The following is a 25,004-nucleotide window of genomic DNA, read 5'->3' as shown; positions in this document are numbered from 1 at the left end:
TAGGTGTAGCTTAACGAAATGGAAAATTCTTTCTAACTTTCGAAAGAAGTCATTACAAAAATCATTGCAAGAGTCAATAATACTAAATAGTACAGTTCAAATTAATTTTTATTTCAACTTATTCGAACAAGAAAACATTCGTTCTTCACTTTCTTCGTCAAAAATGTTGCATTTAACCATCAACGAAGGATTTACATTTAACTCTTCAAATATATTTTTAATTTTACTCATCGACGGGCAAATTTTAATTTAACCCATTTAAACGGTAATATCAACGCTTCAGTCTCATTTCGATCATCCATTCTTCTTATAAATAATTAATCTTCTCTCCCATCTGTGCAGCATCAAATCAATCGTAAGAAACGTTTCCCCTTTTCAGTCTTTCTCCGGATCGAATTTCTTTCGTTTCTGGCGACGAACATGGGCGGAAAAACGAGAAGGGACGCGTCGCGAAGAACAATTTGCCGCGAAATTGTTACGGTCTCCGCGACGAATAGAAGGCCGAAACCCAATTACCACGTCGACGTTTCTCGATCGCCGACGTTCGAAGCTCGGCTACAGACAATGCCAGACCCGAAACTCTCATTTTTTTCCCCCTTCCCTCAATTATTTTTCGACGACACTCGTCGAAAGCAGACGGATGCGCGAAACGCCCGGTGTCCGCGAGGCATTCGAGCCTTTTCGATTCCACGCTGTGACGGAAAACCGTTCGTTCTTCGCTGCGAATTGAACGAACGGAACGGCATATCTATCGTCGGTCATCGTTAGTCCTCGAATTTTCGCCAAGTGAAACCACAAACGAATCCCTGAATGTCGTGCATTGAATCGTGGGTGTGAAATAAAATATACTGTATGTGCGCAAATATACAGTGGCACTCGAGAGTATTTAAACACACATGGAATCTCTTTATGAATATATTGTAATATTATGTGTGCTACAAGAAACATTTTGAAATTTTACTAACACTATAATGAGATGTGTAACTATCATAATTACGTTCGCAAAGTTTGAAACGAATCTGAAAATGTATCGAGAAGATACGGATATTTTCTGCAGAAAAAGTCAATAAAGTATTTATGCAGTCATATATACATTATAGAAAGCCATAATATTTAACGAGACCATCTTTAGCACTAATTATATATTTAAGACCTCTATCCGTGTCATATCAGCTTTTTACTAAATGTATATATACTTGCAATATATACTTTGTTACCAATAAATTTCAGAAGTTTCAGAAAATCTTGTACAACACACATAATATATTCATACAAAATTTTCTACGATAAATGCACGAATACATTCGGCAGCTACAGTATGTATATCTATGCGTAATTGCATAGAAAATGAAAAAGAGACGAGAGGAAAGAGGTGAAGGGAGAAAATGTGAACAACGAGGGAAAGAATAGAGAGACGAGTTCGACGGGATCCCGGTGAAATCTGAACGCTATAATTTCGTGGAAACCGTGGGCATCGAGCTAATCTTTGTCCCGCTAATTGAGGCCTTTTCATTTCACCGTAAATTGCCACGGAGGATTGTCCTCCGGTTTGCTCGGTGGCGTCGGTTTACCGGTCGGTACTCGACGATAAAACGTCAGCCCAGAAACCTTAATTGAAACACCGTTTAATCGGGATTTATTAAGGTTGCTGATCTAATTCTCTATTTAATTATGTTTCAGGTTTGATCACGACCAGCGGCCGGAAACTCGATCGAGAGAACCAAGCGGAACATGTTCTCGAGGTGAGTTTGCATACAAATGATTGTTCGTAAACGGAGAAAAAGAAAATGTATACATTGAAATTTGATTCGGGACCATGAATCAGCCGTTATTTGTGAGAGTCCTGGATTTTTTGGGTGACGCGTCGTTGTCTTGCGATTAATCGAACGGGTCATGTTACATTGAATACGGAATGATACATAAATTGCAGGTTGATGGCATTCCACGTATTTAACCTGTATGCAAACTTGTTATTTGAAATTAATTTTTGTCAGGATTTGTTTTTTGGAAATAAATTCGAACGTATATTTAATCGTATACACGTAATATGCAAACGATATCAAAATGCAAATTTACATCTTCATTGCATTCCGCTAAATTTTCTCCGCGATATGTACGTATTTTCAATTAAACGTACTCTTCATAAATTTTTTCTGGTTCTTTATATGCAACATCTAGAAAATTCAATCGTGTATAATTCCTTGAAACTCAATCTTATTTAATTCCTATATAAAAATCTAAATTATACTTCGCTAAACACATAAACTAGATTTATTTGGATGCAATAGCTACAAAATTTATTAATTCCCAATCGTATAATAGAAATTCATCTTCACGTAGTAAGCAACCCTTATTTAATTTCTATGTCTCGAATTCTAAGCCGTGTCTCACAAAATTCATAAATTACGCTTTCAAAATTACAATCAGGTCCTTTTCACGGTGCATTCGTATACAACACAAGTTCTGTATCCCCTTAATCGTTTATTTTCTGACGCGATTACCAGCAGATCCCGGAAAGTTTTGACGCGATACCGTACCCGGCTTAATACTAGTTGTCCGACTCCCAAGTAGCTTCAGCAAAATAATCACCTTACGCTAAGTATAATCATGCGTCGATGTATACGTGGTCGCGTAGTTGGCTCTTTGCACACGAACCGTGGTCGGGTTAAGCCGGATTCACGCGAGTCAGGCCATGACGAGGCGACGCCGAATTTCTCAGATCGCGATGAAACGCCATAATGCAGATTCTAAATCCTTTTTGCTCGGGCTTAGAGGTTCTTCGTTAATTGCTTCAACCAAACTACTTTTTTCATTACTTTCTAATAATTCCTGGTTGTTAATCGAAATGGCGGAAGGGGAAGCTAATAGGACTGAAATATAGCTTAATGTGAGGAAGTGGATTAACGAATGTACAAATTTGATTTACCATAGTGAATCTGCGAATATTTGGAAAGTATAATTGAAATGATTATATGCTATGTGTAGAATGTTGATATTTCAATTACGACTAGAAAATACTATTTAAGGGGAAAAATGTTTAATCAAGTATCGTACATGGCTTCTTGTAATGTCCTCTGAGTACATTATTAGGAGACTATTCGCATATTTTCATAATTTAGTAATTTACTGCAGGACGTAGTGACTAATTGCTTTTAATCCCTTTCATCATTTGGCAACGTAAAACGTAATGTATGCATGAGTGTATGCTGCGAGGCTGGAAAATGTATTCTGTAACACCCAGTATAACTACAAACATTGCTACATATTTTCGTATGCTAATTGTTATGCAGAATTCTGGGATACCTGAGATAGAAAATTCTCAAACTTTCTTTGGTACGCTCACAATGAAAATAAAGAAAAATGTTTACAAAGCAAAAATTCTGTATAAAACGGTATAAGAAGCTAGATTTCCTTCATTCTATTAAGCAATATCACTTTCCATAATGTAACAGTTAAGCATGGAAAACTCATCGAATCCTTATCCAAAACACGATAGCGGCTCATTTCATCCCCCGAGTTTAAAACGTTCTCGCATTCTCAAATAGCCTCTGGCGAAGCAGCGTTCTACGCATCCAAATGAAATCGCTAAAAAAGATACAAAACACTAGAAAACATAGTCCAGAGGTTTAAAGCCATTCAGGGGGGGGGGAATCTTGAAAGTGTTGAATGGTAGCAAGTCATTAAGGTAAATCGAATTTCCTAACGGCGTGCTAACGCAAACAGGTGATAGGTCGATTACCGATGCACCCTTTCTATCTCTTTAGTTTCACCCTCTTCACCTCCTAGCGAATCTCTCAAACCGTTCCACCCTTCGATCTTACCCCCTCTTTGGTACCCATTCGCTCGCTTCATCCCCTAATATTGTCAGACTGGAAATGAGGAAGAAAATCGCATCCTCCCGAAGATTGAAAAGTAAAATGAGGAGAGAATCTCCTGTCTCGCACGGTGAAAGCGAGAGGACCAGCTTTAAGGGTGTCATTCCCTCGGAGAAACACCGAAAGAGAGCTTCTCTCCTCTCGGAGGGATGAATGAGAGAGATTGTGTTAGAAAAGGGAGGAAAAAGGAAGTGATACTAAAATGGACGGATGAAGGAAAGAAAAGCAAACTGTCGGCCAGTGAGTGGATAGAAAATCAAGGACGGGACAAGGTGAGGCATTTCTCTGCGGCTCTCTCGTCATCCGGGGCTCTCAGGGATTTCTCTTCGCGTTCGGATTAAAGGAAGAGCACCGGCCTGGTTCCCCTGCCGTGTGTCTTTCTATAAGACTTCGTGTGTTTGTATATGTGTGCGTCTGTGTGTCGTGAAACACCGGAATTTCGTTACAATGGAAAGAGCAAAGGAGTGGTATAGCAATCTTGGAAAAAGCTTTCCCGGCCGCACCGAGGGCTACAGATAAATAGACGCTGCTAGAGACGACGAATGCTTTCCAGCCCCGATAACGAGTTTTTACGTGTCAATAGATCGGGATTGCATGGACAACCACGTCGGTTTCCGATACAGCAGATCTTCAAGAGAGGATAAAATTTATTAAGTCACGCGGTTACGATATGTTCGATTTACGCGTAACAGAATTGAGTTGGTGGGACGCGTTGCTTACATATCAGCCTATTTGGGATTCTTATTTCGTTAATTTTTAGTAGTTCATCAAGTTGGGGAGTGAATCGAACGAATGACGGTATTGTTAAAATTGTGGAATTTGAGGATTTAGTTTTGATGTTTGATATTGCGTGAAGATACTTAACAAGTGGGTTATTTTCTAAAAATACTCGCGTCTCTACCAGATGTTGATGTTGTCGCTAAAAAATCATAGAAACTCCTTGTAATCTTCGTCTATGCTGTATTGCCTCGACAATAAACAACTCTAAGTTGGTCTTCAAACATTTTACCTTTAAATATTCTTCCCGATTTCAGCATAGAAATTATTTGAGACATATTGAACGAATGCTTATGCTATGTTTTATACAGTGTCAGCGTAAAAGTTACGATACTTGATTATACGTTGTCTAGCAAAAGAAACATCAGTGTCAACTAGAAACTTGTTCGATGAAATTTGTTTAGTCTGTTGTCGTCGATCCAAGGTTGAAGTTCCGCCTCTCGAAACTGGCTATCTGTTAGTGTCATCGTCTCGTGGGTGTATAGATATTTCAAGATCGTACGTTCTTAATAGAATTGAGATTGAACAGCTCGTACAAAGAGGATAAGTCTCTAGCTTCCAGGTCTACTTTAATCAGAAAATTTTCTTTCATCGAGATGCAAGTTACTTCTCTGTTGAACGGAACGATCAAAGGTGGCATGATACGTAGCAAGTATCAATCGATAAGAAAGTCCAAGCTGAAATGGGTCTGCAGCGACATAGTAAATGTATGTTTTTGGAAGAAAGTTTTGAAAATGATGTTTGTGGAAGAAATTCAAAGTGGCTGGTATCATCGTGTATGTATAGTTTTGGCAGCATGGAATTAATTATTGGATGTTAAAATTTAACTTGCATGTTGCCTTCGTATAATATTCATTAAAAAATTTGAATAAATTAAACCACTTCTTGCTTGTATTTCCCTAAATGAAATTCAGATTCAAACACCCTCCAGATACTTTCAAAAGCGGTCTGGAATATCTACGGTCCATAGGATCTCTCAAACTTCTGCTCTATGAAGCATTTCCTCTAAAACCACTGTTACCACTACTGTAACCACTTGGTGGGCACATGTACATATAATAGTATGCGCATATTCAGTGTGACTTGTGAACTTTTTCATACCAAAACTTTCTAAATTTAAAATATGCAGCTTTTTTTGTTAATATCATGCTGGAAATATTTTCTCAAGTAGATAAATACGTATGATAAATAAATATGTATGTAACAGGCAGAGATATACAATATATTGAAACGTGCATGTTTATCTAATTGTGTTCATAAAAATATAAATTTGCATACACATCCGCAGTCTAATAATGACTATAATAAACAATAATATCTATAGACTAAAATCAACATTAGAGACGAGAGGGGTTTGGAACAAAGAAGTTGCGTGTTCGCTAGCGATTATAGCAATATATCAGAGATTCAATCAAACGCACATAAAACTACAAGTACTTAGCGTCAACGAAGTTTTCACGTAAAACTTTCCGGACGATCTAATAAATTACGATTATCAAATTCTACCATCGTGTTAAAACCCTGTGAAACGAATAATTACAGCTTAAGGGGACACACGGTCGCCACACTGAAATCACATTAATTTAGTGGAAATAGGATATCCAGTGGAGAACGTCATCGAGATTCGTTCGAGTTACATTTCATATTGCGCGGAACTTTGCAATGCAAATAGACCGGTCTCTTCCTGAATATATCCGAGATTAATCTGCCACGCGAAATAATGATCCAGAACGATATTTAATATTTGAAATACAAATTTGTATTAGCATCGTTAGTTGATCGTAATGGCCGACGTTAATAAATCGCGCGAAGAAAATCAGGGAGAAAAAGAGGAGAAAAGGGAGAGAAAGAACGAGCGATTCTCGTTGAAGCAATAATTAATTATCGTACAGGTGACTCGGCGTTATTCGTATAAAATTAACCCAATTATCGTCGCAGTCTATGTTTTCCATAAGCGACCCGTGATAATTAATCGAACATGCTGCAGGAAGAGACACGGGTCTTCTTAATTGAATTACTATAATAGGAGGATATTAATTGTCACTGAAGTGATAAATCTCGATATCTCTGCAACTGCACCGGTATCGATGATTAGGAAGGTTAAATAGTTAATGTAACATTTTATATTAATAGGTAATTGTTTATACAATCCAAATTCTCGTAGATAAGTTAGGAAAGAAAATCGCTTATGGGGTGACTTAATATTTTGGCTTCATCCCTATTCTGCTGCACCTCTGAAATTCGTTTATTCGACCAGAATACATGGTAGTCGTACGTAGATTCGTGCGTTGCTGCATTTTCGCAGAAACGTCGGCGAAGTTCGTGCCTTTTTTCATAATTCCGCTTCATAATTTACGAGCCTCGACTACCGCATTCGTAGGCATGCAGGAAACTAGAAACCGCTTTTCCTCCGCAACGGAAACTCGACTCGTGCTGTCCGCTGCTTTTTGAACACAATAAATCCTGGAATCGTTCGCTGTTTCACAAAAATCGACGTGTTTCGTTTCCAAAATGTCGATATTACTCATAGACTTATTTATTACTTTACTTATATTTCGAAGAAAAGGAAAAGGAAGTAAAATGTATTTACAGGCAATCAATATCAATCAAATCGAATAAAATTTTATCTATATACTTATCTATGCAAATAATCGGCATATTCAATATATAACAACATGGAGTCATTTCGATCGTGCATATTTAATTACAGATTTATAACATATGAAGATATGTGATTTAAATGGAATCTCTTATAATGATATCATTCGAAAGGTTTGATTAACAAATATTCAGTTTTGATGTTGAGTGGTGATATTTGACGTTTGACTGGTTGGTTAATAAATCAAACACGTTATTGAACCATAAATCGCGCATCGCTCAATTTTCTAATCTAATAATCGCATTTCATCAGTTGATATTCAAAAGCAGGAATTATTCCCGATAATTTTTTATTTTAAACTGTACATTCATATAATTTCTGTTTTGCTCATCTAATGACTACGAATTAAGGTTACTCTTCGACATAGGGAACAAATGTACACTTCCAAAACTTGCACCGGTAATATTAAATTATGGCAACGGCAATTAGTTCACGTCGAAAATTTGTTGAGTCACGGTTACACGATTCAAGTTAATATTCGCTTCTTGCTCCCAAAGTCTATTAGGGTAATCATTGATAATAGTAATCGCAATAACTGCATTCTGTTTCGCAAATGCAATTGTCGTTTCATCATTGGATAAAACATACACATTTCCCTATAATTTTGCTAACGTTAATCTTCGAATTACTTCGATTGTCGCAAGGAAATTTAAATTTTGAAAGGATAACTTGAAATTGTGTTAAAATTCGTTAAATACTTTAGCGAGGACACGATAGTACAGCGATTCGAAGAAAGTACTTCGCAAGTTGTTTTGAAAAATAACAGAAGGAATACCAGGACCAGTGTGCAAAGACCTAAGAAAAATTGTACTTCTAAGAAGATTGAAGGATTGAAAGGATTATTTTTTGGACAGATCATATATATCATTTTGGAATTAAGTCACATTTATTCGTACAACGTCGATTAATGATATCGCTTCTACATAATAGCAAACGAATCAAAATTACCTATTACACGAGAAACGAACAGACACCCTTAGGTCACCATTGGAATTACCCGTGCATTACAATAATCTTTTTCCATTGAAAATTTAAATATAAACATGCCCGTAACCAAATAAAAATATGTCAAGGGAAATCTCGTCGCGTTTTATTCAAAGCGCGACTAAAGCCCCGTGCAACCACCTTTTCTTTCAAAAGGGCCGAATCCGTTTTAAAATACGGGTATGGCCTGGCCGAAAGAACTGTTTATTCCCGGTTCTAAATCCTGCAATTTTGCATGGAGGTTAAAGCGCCACATTTTTAACCAACGTACAGTCGCAAAGGATTTCTAGAATTTGACTTGCACAAGGTTGGTGTGCAAGAGGAGTGAGAGAATCTCATCAGTTTCTATTCTAGCAACTTCCTGCTCAGTCATCTTATTATAGTAGGCTACTCAAAGAACTAGATTCTTCATCTTGGTATTAAACGTGCTACAACTCGCCGTTACAGCGATAAGAGACTATGAACTCCTGTAAATACCTTTTCTATTGAAAATTAGGTCGTTCGAAAGCTTTGTTGCACGGTTATTGCCTAGAACAATAAGGGAACCATGATCCTGAATACCTCTGCGCTAGGAGTTTACTGCTTACAGGCAATTAACGTTAAGGGATCATATGAAAGTTTCTCTTTAAACCATATTCGGGTAATTTATAAATTGATATAGTTGAGAAACTTCTAATAAAAGGAAAAAATCAAATGTATAATATCGTGCACTTTGTATCTAGAGATTAAAAAGTCAAAACTCTCTTTGAGGCAGGGAATAAATTTCATTTTATAAAGCTTTTCAGAGGATCCTTTGATAACAAGGAAAGGAGATTGATAGTTATTCGTCCCATTTCGTAATTAAAACTGTTGGAGATTAAAATCCCGGAAACGAAATTCTCTTATTTTTAATATTCTTCTAAGTCGCTTAATAACTTAAAAATAAGCTTCATTGAAGAAATATTTTAATTCATGATTATCTTTCTTGAAACGATTCGTTTTTTATTTATTTCGATTTATTTTCAAAAACAACTAACATATATCATGTTTCACTCTGTTTGAAATTTTCATCCGAATCTATGAACACGAGATCTCACATTTTAACAAGAATACAAGCAAATCATCCACGAAATAAAGAATCGCTATAGAAAACTATCTCACGTAATTACATCCTATTCATCCATATCACAACCTTCGTCAATTTTCACCTTATCCGTTTCATTCGCTTCTTTTTCCCATCGAAGTTCTCATATTTCGAGCTCGAACATTAACGAAATAACGCGGAAAGAAAATGAAGGACGAACCGCGAATTCTGGCAGCAAAGTTTCCGGTTTCCGTAGATCGAAGAAAGGCTCGCTAAGTTTTGATGGCTCCAGGTTTTCGGGGGCCGGTTCAGTGATCTTATTCACGAGGCACGCTTCCAGATACTCGACCGACGGTATTCGAAGTAGACTTGAAACTTGCTTACCAACGGCACAGGACGCCAAGTGTCTGCCGGATACAGTTTCGAGCATCTACTCACGCTATAGACTGTTGAAATTTATGATCGACGGATGGGGTTAAACTCTCTCATTGCAGATTCTTCGTTAATTGAACGAATATCAGGCACCCCGCTCTCTCTCTCTTTTTCTCTCTCTCTCTCTCTCTCTCGCGCGCTCATTCTCTCTCTCACTCTCTCTCTCTCTATCTATCTATCTATCCATCTATCTATCTCTCCAACTTTGTGCACTGGTATCATATATTGCCGCGTATTTCGTGGGGAATTTCATCGATGCGACGACGTCCCCACCGCGATATACTTCGATCGAGAACGCATTACGCGTAATATCCACCTGCTGCCAGTGAAAATATTTAAACGTTGTAATATCGCCAGCACAGTACGCGCAAGATATCATAAAGCCCTTCCCTTTTGTCGATAAATTGAAGTTGATGACGATTATTGAAACGGATAATGAACAGCCACTGACAGACGTTTGTCGCTGTTTTGGTATCGCGCCGATAGGAATTGGACGGCGTAAACGCTGATTGTTCTCGCGGAATTAATTGGCAAATTGTGATTTTATCTATAGAGATTTTTGCAGACTTTCATTCCGGAATGTCGAGGAGATAGACAAATATTTACAGAATTTTGTTTTTCCCATGTACACAGACTGTTATTGCGAGATTTTACAGCAAAAATTGGAAATCATAGAGGAACGGAGTAAACAGAGTGTTTTGCGTCTGTGACAGGTTGGTGAATCGCATTGAGATGCTGATATTCTCAGGATGTATGACGTCATAAAATAATCTTTTATACATGTTCACATAGTGAACGACAGTCTCGCTTTAAATTTAAATATTAAAATTGGAGTGAAAATAAAGCTTTGATACAAAGACGTAAAACCTGAATTTGTTGAATCTTTTAAACCACATCATGCATTCAAAATTCTAAGGCAAATGGCTAAAAGACCAGAAAGGATATCGCAAAACTACATATATTTACATACACCTAGCCAATGTAAAACCGTGGATTTTGTTCAATCAGACGATCTCGAAAACAAATCTCCGTCGTATATTTCATACGAAACGTTTTCATCGACGTAACGTATTTTGAGTGTACCACGAAAACACATTTCTCCTTTGCGGGAAAGTCGTAGAACCAATCAATCGGGTGCCTTTGAAAACCGAGTTCTATCTTTATGGATACCACGCGATACAGAAAAGCACGATCTTCTTGATAAATAAATACTCCTAACAAAGAAGATTTACGTCTCGACAAAACGGATGTATCTCACCGGAAAATTACTTGTAGCACAACAGCCAACATCCGAGTTATTGCATCGTAGAAACGCATAACTGTGAAAGCTATCCAGCTTAGCTCCGGCGTGCAACTCGGCCGAGCACGCCGAAAGCTTTTTGCCACGGCTTTATTAATAGCCCCGATTTTTCATGCTTTTTCCTCATCTCGTTCCGTCCCGTCCCCGCCTCGCTGACAGTTTCTCGCGCGAGTCGCGCGACACGCGCTAAAATATTTCAGCGCCGTTGCAGCTGAACCCTTCCGACGTGTAGCAAGTGCATTAATAAGGACGCTCGCCGTCTAGCCAGTTTCGCTATCCTTCGCCTGTGTTTTTACACCCGGTTTTACGCGTTACGTCCTCCACCTGTAAACTCAATTAGCAACATAATTAACGATACAAGCGGCGAACAATCTCCTTCGAGATTGCCTCCAGGATGATAAAATGCCTGTCGATTACGTGACGCTTGTGGCTAATTGTCATTGGAACTAAGATCGTATGTTTATAGAAGGTATTATTACTGTGGTTATTTGCATATATGAAAAAACGCGCAATCAGTTTTTCACTGCTAAAGATACTGAGAAGTATATCTGTAGAAATTTAAATTTTTGTGAGAGAAGGAATAGTATAAAAGAAGAAGAAGAATGATATGGAAGAGTGAAAAGTATACAAGTAAGAAGATTTAGAGTAAAGAAAGAAGGGAGGATAGGAAGGCAAGCAAACCGGAAAACGCATTTAGAAATTATTGAAAACTTGTTTAGAAGCAAAGATAATAATATGCGATACCTTTCAAAATCATGAAACTTCTGTCACTGTCGTAAATCCAGAAACGCTACGCACGTCCGACCAATAGCTTCCTACTCTACTTATTCAAGAGCGTTATCTGGACATCGGCGAAGAAAACGCCTTCTAGTGTACCATACTCAACGGCTTCGTAGCAATAACATCTGACAAGCTATTCGCGTAAACCGACCAGGAGGCTCATTTACAGCTTTCTCTCATTACCACGATTCCTTGTGTGTCGTATAGCGTACGGTGGCTTTCAGCTGCTTAGATGGAGCCCGCCAATTTCCGGTCGCAAGGTGCTGCTGCACCATGACGGAAAAATATCGCGCGTATTCAGCGTCTTTCTAAGGTGGTTAACCAAAAGGAGGGTCACGTATTACGACGACAGGCAAAAAGAGGAGCGAAGGAAAAAAAAAGGGAAAGAACCGATCGTAGAGCGCGGCGAAAAAGGCTCGTTCAGCAACGGCGAATTCCTTTTCCCCCACCCCTATTTTTCATCGACTTCTTTCTCTTCCGTCTTTCTTCTTTCATGGCACTCAGCTTCTCGAAGAACCCTTACGCGCTATGAACACTCGAACTGGCCGGTAAAGTCGCTTAATTGACATTCTTCTTTTCCCCTTTGCACACCGGTTATGACGACACCCGGCTATATTTCTGAACTCCTCTCGCATTGTAATGAAAAGCTCCGCTTTCGTGCACATGACGGTTTGAAGAAGAGAAGAGGAAGCTGCGAAAGAAGAAGGATACACGGGCGGAGAACACTCAGACGATTTTTAAGGGAGTACTGAACACACAGGGGTCTCGAATGTGCTTGGTCTTTATTCGGCTTTGAGTCGCGGCAAGTCGGATTCTTTTGAAATGGCGACTGATGAACGGGAACGCGTGAAACACCGTTCTTAATTGAAGAATACACGGGTGAGGGGTTGAAGTACGTGGAGGAAAATGAACGTGTAAAAAGATTCTGTCTTTAAGTAATTCTGTTTTTTAGTATTTACGTGTTCCTGTTTGAACTTGTATGATAAATGGTATTCGGAATGTAGTTGTTGAAACAGTATATTTTTATGAGTTCTCTAGGTTTTACTATTGACTCTCTTGTAGTTAATATTGAATTCTTACTAGATTTTATTTTTAACCAGTTAATGGAAATTTGTTATTTTATTAAAGAAATATACTCGATGCCAACTGATTTCTGCTGCTTGCATTGTCGAAGTAGAAATAAAATTAAATACCGCAACGCCTTTCATCAGTAGTACACAAAAAAGACATCTTTTTTCTAAGAGAAAAATTCTGCATTTCGAGATCCTACGAACGATGATACACTGATATCATCACGCTGACGCAGAAAACTACGAAAGTGTAAAGCTCCCGTCGCTCTAACGAAACGTCAATTATGTCGCGTACATATGAACGTCTTTAAATTGTTTCCGCGAAAAGTACGTTTATCTTTTCGACGATAAAGCGTAAAGTCAAATTACTAGAACGCTGTCTTTTACGTTATGTTAGTGTTCTTTTCCGTGACAATGAACCATGGGCCTAGATATTGAACTGTCTACCCAGGTATTTTTTCGTGAAACCACTCGGTCGCTTAGTCATCACGAACGACGTACGTGCTTCGTCGCCAGAGGATATAATATATGTACGTGTACATATATACGGCTCACTTGATTTTCGTCTCGTTACACGTTTCTCTTTTGCTCGAGCTTCGAAATGAGAGATGGAAGAAAGCGCTTCTTTCTCGAGAAGCTTGCACAGTGGCGGTGTAAATTGATGTTCTGACAATACGTTTGTTATTCTGTTCTTTTCTCTTCTCTCTTTTCTGTTCTCTGTTATGACTCGGCGTGAAAGGGTTTCTTTTCTTTTTTCTGCTGGAAAGTAACTTTTGATGGTGGAAAAGAAAAAGAAGATGGAATGATAGGAACTGAATTTTGTAGACAAATTTTATTGCTTGAGTTACCCAAGTAAGTTAGAAGGTTTGGCATAGGAGAAGAATAGAAAAATTAATGAAATCGAAGATATTTAAATAGAGAATGAGTAGTGTACCTAGAAAAATAAGTCGAAAGAAGGTACTTAACAACACGATAAACAAAATGGAAAGAATGGTGCGTAGAAAGATCTTTACATAATCGAAAGATTTGGAAGTTACGTGAAAAAGTAAAAAATTAAAAGCTTGCAAGAGTTTAAAATCAACAGCGCAAGGGCAATGTTTAAAAGAATACTAACAACGACAGTAGAAAATAAAAAAATAGAAAGTATCGCTTAAAAGAAGCTCCTAAACAAGAACCACAAGAATGTCCAAAAAATATAATACCAGAGCGTTATAGGAATGAGGAAGTACGGAGGAAAAACAGAGAACCATAAAGGTTGACATAAAGTAGCACAGATAGTAGAATACGCGTAATACGGACATCGAGGAAAATGAAAAAATAGAGAAAGACCGACGCGAGGGTGAAAAATAGCAGACTACAAGCACGAAGAATCATAATGATGAAGAAACATAGGTACGGCAATAAACGGTAGCAAAAACAGAAGAATAGCTGGCAACGGTTTCCAAAAATGAAGGAGCACAGACGGTTAAGCGGTGATAGGGAAGAAATAGCGGATCAGAGGAAAAGTTGGGAAAGGCAAGGAAGCGAGGAGGATAAGGGGAGGAACTAATCAGAATGGTTATTCAAAAATCTTGACGATGGAAAACGCCTGGCCGCGAGCGTTCTGCGCGGTACGGTTGAACGATCATCGGGAGAAAATGCGAAGCAGCCGCGGAAAAAAAAATCCGACACAAAGAGAATACGGGAATGCGTGAACCCACCCGCTTCAACCATTGTCTCGAATTCTAAAGCGGCTATATATCCGCGATTTTCATGGCTGCCTTGATTTCCACGGAACCTATTCGGCGATGATTTGACCTCGTGCCCATTCACTCCCTTGTATCGCCATATGTACAACACGTATCACTCGTTAAACTACTCGCCTTTCTGTTTTGTACAGCAGCGTTTTTGAATATAGATTTTTGTTCGATTAAATATTTCAGTACGATTGCTGTGTTTCTTCTATCCTTCGCATGTATTGCATATTTGTATGTTTTATATTTTATAAAGGCTGTTCGATTGCCTGATGTAAATATCTTCCTTCGTGTTTGTATTCAAGGAATACATATATACGTGGAGTGAGAGAATCGGTTCTAATTTAGGTTGTAGTTTGTATCGCTGAGTCCTAATGACATCACACGGTCCATAACAATTTAAATTAAATTACTGTTAATTTTAGAGTATTTAACATTACTTGGTATTTTATATTTCACGCGGCAAACATTATCGATCTTTAGAACTTAAAATTAGATAAATAATTTTGATTACCTGTTCTAATGACACGAACTGAAAGCATCGAGCATCAACTCTCATTTTATCAATCACGTAACTGCAAATCCTAATATAGAATCCCTTATCCAAACTAAAACGCAAGCGGTGCAATATAAAGCGCATAAAAATCCAATTTCACCCGTACGAAGAATGTATTCCCTCGGTAAAAATCTGAGTTATTTGCCATGATATCGCACGGGTACACTGAGGAGGTAAGAATTTCCAGACAGAAATCGAAAGGCTCTGATATCTTGGAATCTGACTATATACTTTATTGCCAGAAACGTCAAAAATAGCCGACAGATATAGGAATTCCAGCTCGACTTTGGTATTTCAGGCAGAAAACGGGAGTATGCTCGAGGCTAGTCGGCTCGCCGACGGTTTCACTGAAACTTCATCAACGTTGTCCCATTTAAAAGCGTCTTCGCGGCCAAGCAAACCGAGGAAGGAAGAGAGATATCGGGATCCGCGTATCTCGATAAATCGTTCCGCAGAACGCAAACTTCGCGGCAGTCAATCTCGTAAGAGCCATGGTTCTCGAACACCGCCTTCAGGGCTATGGTTATTAATTACACGATCTGGCTGCTCGTTAATTGAAGACAAACTTCCTCCGCAGGCAAAAACAAGTAGACAATTAAGAGAAATACCGGAGCGTCGGCGACGGTCGTAGTCAGCGGATCTTCGATACCGTCTGCCCTCTCGAGCCAGTTCTAATTATTAACGACCGCAATTACTACGGTGTTTCCTGTGATAATATCTTTCAGCCCTGTTGTAACTTCGTACGCGGGGAGTTAGGGAGCTATCACGTATCAAGAGACAATGGGAGTATGTATCTAGGAAAGGTAATATGGTTCATCGAGTGACGATATAGCGGTCATTTTGGTGACTGTGCTATAGAGACGTTGATATACTTGGAGGAATGTATTGGTAATGATAGATAAAAGATTTTCATGTTTAGAGTAATTGCTTTTAAGAGTAAAACAATTCTTTAAATATCTAAGAATACCAAGCATTGTATATGTTCAATTTTATATCTCAATTGATATCATTGGTGTGGTACAGAAGTTTAGATTCCATTGCTTAATTCTTTCTGAATTTCTTTATAACGAGGTAAAAATATTTTTGAGAAAAAATTTTAATCTGATGTTCAGTTATTGTTGCCAAAATATACCGAGCGTAATGTGCTGTTTTTCCAACTGTCTGTGTAAATGCATGTCGTTTTAGTTTGCCTGGTATCAAAGTGCAGAACTCGGGGAAGTTTCAACAAGCCTTTTATATGCTTTTTTGCGCAGCTTTATTTTCTAGGTTATATGAGGTGTAAATAAGTTGCAGCTATAAAGTTTATGATGATATATCAGGAGTTAGATGAGATTCAATCTTGATACGTGCTATCAAGAGTCTCAGCGAAAGTAAGCCAGAGTATATTCCTTGCAGATGTTCTTATCAGTTTTTGTCGCGCTCGATTCTAAAGATATGAACTAAAAAGAAACTATGTTAAGCTAAAAAGAAAATAAAACGACTGCCAACTTGCAAATTACATGGATATCTCTAAGACCATTTTTATCAAAAATATCTTTGTTACTTCTAACAAATTTTATTTAACCTTTAAGTTAGTTATTTATCATTTATTTCCTCTATTCTACTGCACGACTATAAATTCTACTAAGGATTTTAATTTCAAAAGTTATTAAAATACAAGTTTTTGCACTCGTTTTATAAATTGTCTCAGCAATGCTTAAAAGGTACACGAGCTTTTCTTGAAATAGCGAACAGAGATATCGCGATTTTAAGGAAACTTTCCTTCAGAAGAGAACAAACATCTACGTAAGAATGGCTTCTTATTGGAGGAAACCGAAGAATCGTAGAACAGCAGAATTTCGCTATCGCATCCATAAAATATCGTATTAGTCGCGCACATTTTCAAACGTCCCACGCAGAAGCTCGGTTTTATTTCGAAACCAAAGACACGTTGCCCGAAAGGATAACGTTTATCTAGCCACTTAACCGTCTTGTGCGGGACCTTAAGCGTTTTCCAATGCATAGCTGCGAGCTAAACGAGACGTATCCTTCCAATCCTTTAACCCTATTTCGATCCACGCCCGCAAAAAGTCTGTCGATGATCGAATCAGAGCGACCGTCGATCCTCCATTTGTCTTCCACTAAACATATTCTCGTGTTTCATTAGCATAGTTATACAAAAAATTGATGAAAATTAATAGACCACAGCGGTTGATCGAATTGAGCGCGTATTCTACCGAGAGACGCGTTTTCTTAGAGCCTTGTTGGCATTTTTTAATAAAAAGTCGATTGTACATATTTTTGATTTAAATAGTGATTTTCGGTAGTTCGAGTCCGTAATGCTAATAAGATGAAAAGATTCTAATGAAATTATGATGGGAAGCTATGAGTGATAGAAAACAAGTGGATGAACAAACTCGAATTATACTTCGAATTTTAACGATGCACTATGAAATTTTGCATTCGTGGACAGCCACTTTCCGATGCTCTTTCTCGAGCTTCCGCCTGTGAAAATAATTCATCGTGACCCGGTACCCTTGCTCGAATGTAATGGAATAAAAATACGATATCTTGTCGTATAAAAGCGAGAGAGAATTTTCCAACCGCTTTCCTACAGTTGCCAAAAAGAATTACAAATAAGTTGGTCAGCGGGAAAATAGTAGAAAAGGATTAATTCAATTGAAGTTTGAAAATGAATCGTTCATTAGTCACCTTGGAACTTCACTTAACATAGTTCCAAGTTAGAACTACGTGCTTTACCTTTGCTTCTTACACGAAGAATTATTTTCGTATGAGAGTTTGTCGTTCGCCGGAAATGGGTTTGTTCAATGAAGGATAGAACGAATAAACGTGACAGTGAACGGTTCCGAAATTATGTACATTTTTCTACTGAAACAAACAAGCGATACTAAAGATTTATCGGTGTAGGTGGAACGAAAACAAAGACGACAACAAGATCTAAATGAAACGTTTCGTTAAATAAAACAGGAAAGCTTGGACCAACGATTTTCCGACACTTCGGTCTTTCACGAATCCAAAGATTTCTCTGTTCTAATCAAATATTTTATGCTCTCTACAGTTTATGGAAAAACATAAACTTCCTCGAGTAAAATCAATAAAAAAAATTTTTTTTTATTAAAATTTAATCTTTCCAGAGCTTTCTGTCGAATTTTATAAATATATGTTTTGTTAATCAAAATGAAATTGGAAATTATATTTTTATATTTTACATCATCCAAAATTATTTAAACTCGAAACGTTGGAATAAAATAACGATAATATTCATTGAAGAAACGTTTGGAAATGTTTTATTTGTGAAAGGAATAAAAATCGTAATAAAAAATTCTACTTCGAAGTTACACAAAGGCAAATGATATAGCAGGAATGTCCATGATGGAATATGTTCACAATTAGTTATCCGGAATTTTCCGCCGAGTTTCACAAAGCTTTGTGGCATTGGAATTTTCTACAAATGAATGAAGCAGGTGAAGCATTCTAAAACGTACAGTCAGATAAAATTCTGATAGACTTCCTGGGACAATTCCCATGAATTCGAGAAAATGAAACTGTGCATAAACTTCCTATAAAATTTAAATTCAAAAATTAAATTTGCCGGATAAAATCTACCTGTCATGAACTACAACGAGCATTAACGCGATGAAATAGAGAAATGTTCAAAAGAAATAACAGCAATATCTATGAATATCGAATGATCGACGTATAAAAGGCGAATACAAGACTTCCAAAAGGAAAAGCGAGAGAAATAGAAATACGGTAAAATTTTGTTTATCTTGAGAGAAATTTCTAGAAGTAGAATCAATGGTAACGGTAATTGCATTCGGGAAACCTTTTAAATAAACTGGTTCTTGCGGTGGTATCGCGTCGCTTTTGTACCCATTGATAAGTTAGAAAGTTTGTAAGGAAGTCGTTGCAAAGCATGCTGTCTGTAACAGAAATTCATCGAGGCAGTTCCTTTCAAAATTCACTACAATTCTATCGCAAATTCCAAACGCAAGTAAATTGCGCGAGTTATGGAAAATTAAAAGCTATTGACTTTATTTCGATGACTAATACGTGCATAAAGAAACTTTCTCAATCTCTTTCCTCTTTAATTTGCTTATTTCAATTTTATTCGTAATTACCTGATATTTATTTTCAATATACACTAAATTTTCCTCGTACAGTTATTATATTCGCTTGAAAATTGGAAAATGTTACAAACCTATTATATCGTAGTAGGTCATTTAGTTTGATACCTTATACTATACGTTAACAATTTTGTTTAAAATGGATGTAGATTAAAATTCGTAATTTACCACCAAAATTCTCAAAATTTTTAAATTATTATAATTTGAAATGCAAAATGGCATGTGTCTTGGAATTTTTCAGCAGGGATATATTCCTAATTTAAATTTTGAATATTCTGTGCCATGATTCTTATCGATGATCCATTGTGACTAAAACATGATCATCTGCTTCAAGCCGATTTGAGTTCGATAAAAGCCTGGCTCTTGTTTCCGCAATAAAAATGAAGATTTTTCTGTCTCTATGTCGCAGTAACTTCGGCATCAGCTATACAGCGATACGAGTGTGTTCCTCCTCTATAAAAAGGGCCGTAAAAGTACGGACAGCGGTTCACCGAGCAAGACAATTTCGAAAAGCGCAGGTAATGGCGCCTACCGGGCGCCATTCACGATTTACACAGTCCTTGAAGCAGGTTTTGCCGTCCTGGAGTGCCGCTTTCTTTCGTCCGCAGAAATCTCGACATCTTTCTCGGACAGGTCGCTACGTCTTTCAACGTGGCTTCAAAAGAAATCTTATCTGCGCTGAGTTCTGCGACAGTATCTGGCAACATTATAGAGTGGTATATTGGTCGGATTTGCGCAAGGTTGAGACGCAAAGTGCATGAGGAAATTAAGGGAACGATACGAGACGGGCTAGCGATAAGCTTGTAAAGGACGATGGAAATTTTATGGGCCCTCTTATTTGTCTTCTGATTATTTTTTAAAATATATTTTATATATACGTACGTAATAAAGTACGATAAGCTGCTTGATCCATTTAATTTGTTTCTAAGTGCTTTGCAATGTTAAAGGAAATGGTAAGTTCAAGTAATGATACATTCAAAGATGATGGATTTGTATTTTTATTTATGTAATGAATATAACAGAATATATATATATGCGGATAATTCAAGAAAGTCCAATTGTCTGGATAAATATTATTTCTACTTTATATTTAATAAGTAGGAGTACTTGACCTTGAAAAGGAAGAACTCATTCTGAATTTGGAATAATCGCAGCCTGAAGGAAATATTACGCGGATCTCTGCTCTTCTACAAACTAGAGCTACAAACTCTCGCGTAATTACCTAATTTCCATCAAGCATTTTCCACAATTCAACAAAGAAAGCCCATCAAAGTTTTAGTTACATTTACCTTCCGAATTCGTTCCAGTATGCCCCGTGTCTCTTTATTTTAACCAAAAACAAAATGACACAGAGGTTGTCTCTCCCATTAAAGAAAATGATAGAAAACGTTTCGTTGACGAACATGTAGAGATCCACATAGGTAAAAGGTTACCTGCAAACACGGCCGTGTAGTAAATTGCGGCCGCAATTGCGCGTTCTCGTTTCGTCTATGTTTCATCAGATTCGAGAATCGTTTCAGCTTGGAGAAACCAAGAACAATGTCGATTGCGTGTCTCATGAACGACATTCCTGGGATCGAACTTTATCATCGCGATATTTTACTTGCCGATTTTGCTATCAATGTGATCTTAACATTCAACTGATATTGTTAACTTAGGAATTAAAATATTTAATTTTATATCATTTAATTCTATTTAGTGACTACATTTCATAACAAAGATAATTTTCATCATATGAAATACAGAATACTAAATAAGATTTATGTGACCCGAAGTTAAATACATTGATCGAAATTTGTATGTACCTAACTATATCAATTGAGCATTAAATCCGATGAAATCATTAGAGGCTATTCTCGTAATTGCTAGAAGGATACTAAATCAAAGGGAGAAGACGCTAAAGAGTGCACAATCACTGCTGCGTTGTTACCGGTAATCGTGCGGAAGACAGAGGCCCTTCAAACAGGACACGTCCTCGAAGATGGAATTTAGCGAGTTTGGAACGAGAGGTGTTGTTCCATTGTGCTTGCGTTCGCGGAGTTAAATTGTTTGTGACTTGTAATTCGTATAGAAATTGGTTGATAGTTTTATCAAAACGTTATTGAACAAATGATGATATTTTTCAAAATCAACCAATCACTTTATACCAATTGGATATATATATTAAAAACTACCAGACGAAACTGACCAATTCGTAATTTTTCATAGAAAGTTTACGGATTTACAACGATGAATTCTTAGCGATTAAATCAATTTTTCATGAAGTGCATGAAAAGAAATTTGTTTTTCTCGTTTTATAACATATTTTCTAATAAATCTTCCACTTTTGTCTTTTTTTTGTCACCCACTTGACGTTTCAGTCGTCAGTATTTCCAATATTAAATATTCCGTCAATTAATTCATATCTACATCGTCAAAAGTATCCCAGCCATAGCGTCGAATTAACATCACTATCACGAGCTACTTAAATCGTATATTCAAATTTAGAGGAGGATTCGTTCCAATTTACACTTAACTACCCTCGTCACGCACGCCAACGATGTATACACGCGTTACGTTACCACATATAGCAACGTTAAAACTATACCTAGCTACTACAGCCAATGGAACATCGTTTCTCGTTGGTTAGAGTTTCCTGGACACACGAAACTCTCCAATCCACTGTATCGTGGTGAGGGAGACATTGTAACCACCGAACCTATCCTCTGTTCGCTGGATAAAACAAGAGTTTCGTAGTGCTAATTTAGTGCAGGTGTTACCAAACGGATGTGACGCGTAGCCTTCGCGAAGTGTCCATCGGGACGGCGGATTTACGCTGGAAATGGCTGCTCGATCATCCGTCTATCCACGGAAATTACATTCCCGGATATCTGATCATTTTTGCGTTGAACGATAACGTTCCGTTGTTTATTCATTGCTGTAGAGTACCGTAAAGGTCGTTTTTAGTCGGCTTATATTTCGTTGAAGGCAAAGGAGTAGGGACCATTGAAAACTTTCACTCAGTGAATAGAATGAATAGAATAATGATGCAAGTTTCACAAATGTGCAACTAATCTAAAATATTTCACAAAATGATAATGAGAAAAGCATGACAAAATGAGAGAAGACGGACTGTGATGAAATTGATACTATAAATAGAGAATTAAATTTAATTCATAATAAAATTTCACGATTCAACATAATACACAGAAAGGTTTCAAGAAAATCATAATTTTCGAGATAGTTCTATCTTTCCATGAAACTCGTTTCCTCCTTAACAGTTTAACTAGCAGAGACATTTCGAAAGACTTGATGCTTTAATTAAGACTCAATAACTCCTGTACTTGGAAGAAACCGAGTGGGCATTCGCGATACTCAGCCAATTTACTCGTTTTCTCAAAACGACCCTGTCTTTCCGAGCTAAATTAATGAAAATTGTTGTGTCGCGTCGCCCGTCGTGGGAAACGTTCTAATTCCACAATCGTTATTTGAGGGATTTTTCGAGGCTTCCGCGTCGAATTAAGTGGACTTGTCCGAGAGATTCTCTGACCAATTTACGCTTAGAAAGACCTCTCCCTTTATTTCGAAAAGTAACAATCGCGTAACCGATGCCCGTCTAAAAAATCCTATTAGAACGAACCACAGCGACGTCTTTCGTTATGTATTTTTCTTTTTCTTTTTTCTTCTTTTTTTTTTAACCAAGATACCGAGATAACAGTTTTTCTGATTTAGAAAAGTCACTTTTCGCGTTATCGGAGAGGACGAGGGAGGAATGGAAGAGTAATCGAATGGAACGCCAGGATTCTAGATGTCTCAAATTCGAGCTTACAAGCATCGAGCATCGTTGGCTTTGTGCATTCCTGACCGGTGGATGTGATTAAATATCGATCGGCTGCTATGTCAGGAGAATAAGACTGGCCGTGTAAATAATTTCGCTGAAAGTGCTTCATATCGTAGGCATAATTGAAACGCGTCCAGCCACGGTAGAGAATAAATGGAAAATAAAGAGCAGAAAACAAAAGGAAGAATAAAAAGAGACGCAATCAAAGTAACGAGGACAGAGAAATATATTACCACGGACCGAGAAAAAATTCACATCAACACCGTGAACGAACGTAATGATAAATGAACACGTTCTTTAAGTTTCGATATCGCGAATTTCTTTTCGATCAATATACGCTAAGAATAATTGATAATTCGATATCGGTTAATCAATACCAGGGACGATGCTCACCGTAGCTGATACACAGTCTGGGGAACGATCGACTCTCCGTTGATATATTGCACACCGGCTATTTTTTACAGAGACACGCCAACATGTAAAATCGTGCCGTTGGATAAGGCAAAACAGTCACGTTTCCACGGCGAACGAAACAAGCGGTCCAAAGTAATTAAACTATATCCTCGATCGTCGCCGCTCTGGCTATGACAGTTTCCGATTGAGCATTTTGCTAAATTCAATAAAACTTTTGCTTCTTCGTGCACACGGAATCAACTCTATTGATACGCGTTCGTTTTCTTCCTGTCTCAACCTCGTACTCTCTTTTGTGCTCGCCCGGATCGTTCTCGCACCAGCTTTCAATAACGCGAAAATAAAACCATCTGGTTCCCGTAAAAATCACTGCGATAGCGCGGAGGCACGCAAGACGGTGTGCGACGAATTTTTCTCAAGGTATTGGAAAACACGTATACAACTTTAATTTAAAGAAATTAATGGAGATTGAAGACAGAAACATAAAATGTTTCTGACGTGACGAGATGTCAGTGTGGTAAATAAAGAAATTTGTTTTTGAAACAGACCTCTTTGAGTTTTACTAAAATTCTATATATTCAAAGTTATATCGATGAAGGATAAAATTGACCGCATTATCGGTACAGTAATTTCTGCTTCTATAAAATTTCAGACCATTCAATGAAATGAAAATGTGACCACAATTAAATAGCACTTCGAAAAATTACATGAAAGTGTTTAGTACAGAAAGAATTTCTTTACTCGTCGAAGGACAATTATAGAAAATTGTTCCTACTGAGAATTCACTTCTGAAATAAAATGTCTAATCGATTCTATACGCAAGTACGTTCGGTTAGATAGAAACTGCGGAGGATCTTATCTTCGCAGGAACCTTTCTATGTCGAAGAAATAAGTTTTCCTTTTGCTCGACACGAGATTTCGTCGGCCTTTTACATTTACGATTGTGGGACGGAACCGGTCAGCCGTGCCGATTGTGCAGATCGTAGCACCCGATATTCACGAATGAAAAGCCGGGATTCCGCGGTACCACAGCGAAGGAAGTAGAAAGTGGGCGGAATAAGGGTAACGGCAGCGATAAGTGGGATAAAAGAAAAAGGAAATTCCTTATAAACTGTACGGGGAAACTAATCCTGACGGCAAACATTTTGAGATATTACAATTGGAATGGTTGCTTTTGTGTTTCATCTTACGATTGATTGAGATTGGAGGCGTTTAATTATTAACACTATAATCGTAATTTCAGTGCTATCTCGATGACATAGATGTTAATTTAACAAAGTTCTTATTTCAACCTTTTGATGTAACGCAGTACAGAAGCATTTATAATTAGAAAAAATTAGATTTATCAAATATACATAAAATTACAGGTCTAGCTTTTTCAAAATGATGATAATATACCTCTTTTTTTTTTATTTAC

The 25,004-nt window shown here is 37.5% G+C and overlaps 1 protein-coding gene across 11 annotated transcripts in view; it reads left to right on the top strand.

The window, feature by feature from the left end:
• The window catches only part of kug (FAT atypical cadherin kugelei), a 501,386-nt gene that overhangs the window by 447,120 nt on the left and 29,262 nt on the right, over window positions 1-25,004 (top strand). For all 11 annotated transcript variants that reach the window (XM_069132177.1, XM_069132176.1, XM_069132174.1 and 8 more), the window contains one exon: window positions 1,681-1,742. In XM_069132177.1, coding sequence (XP_068988278.1) covers window positions 1,681-1,742 — 62 coding nt within the window. The remainder of the gene's footprint in view (window positions 1-1,680; window positions 1,743-25,004) is intronic.

Source organism: Bombus flavifrons, chromosome 2 (genome assembly GCF_040668555.2).
Source record: "Bombus flavifrons isolate JBK064 chromosome 2, iyBomFlav1_principal, whole genome shotgun sequence".
NCBI lineage: Eukaryota > Metazoa > Arthropoda > Insecta > Hymenoptera > Apidae > Bombus > Bombus flavifrons.
This window is presented reverse-complemented; position numbering and strand designations above follow the sequence as displayed.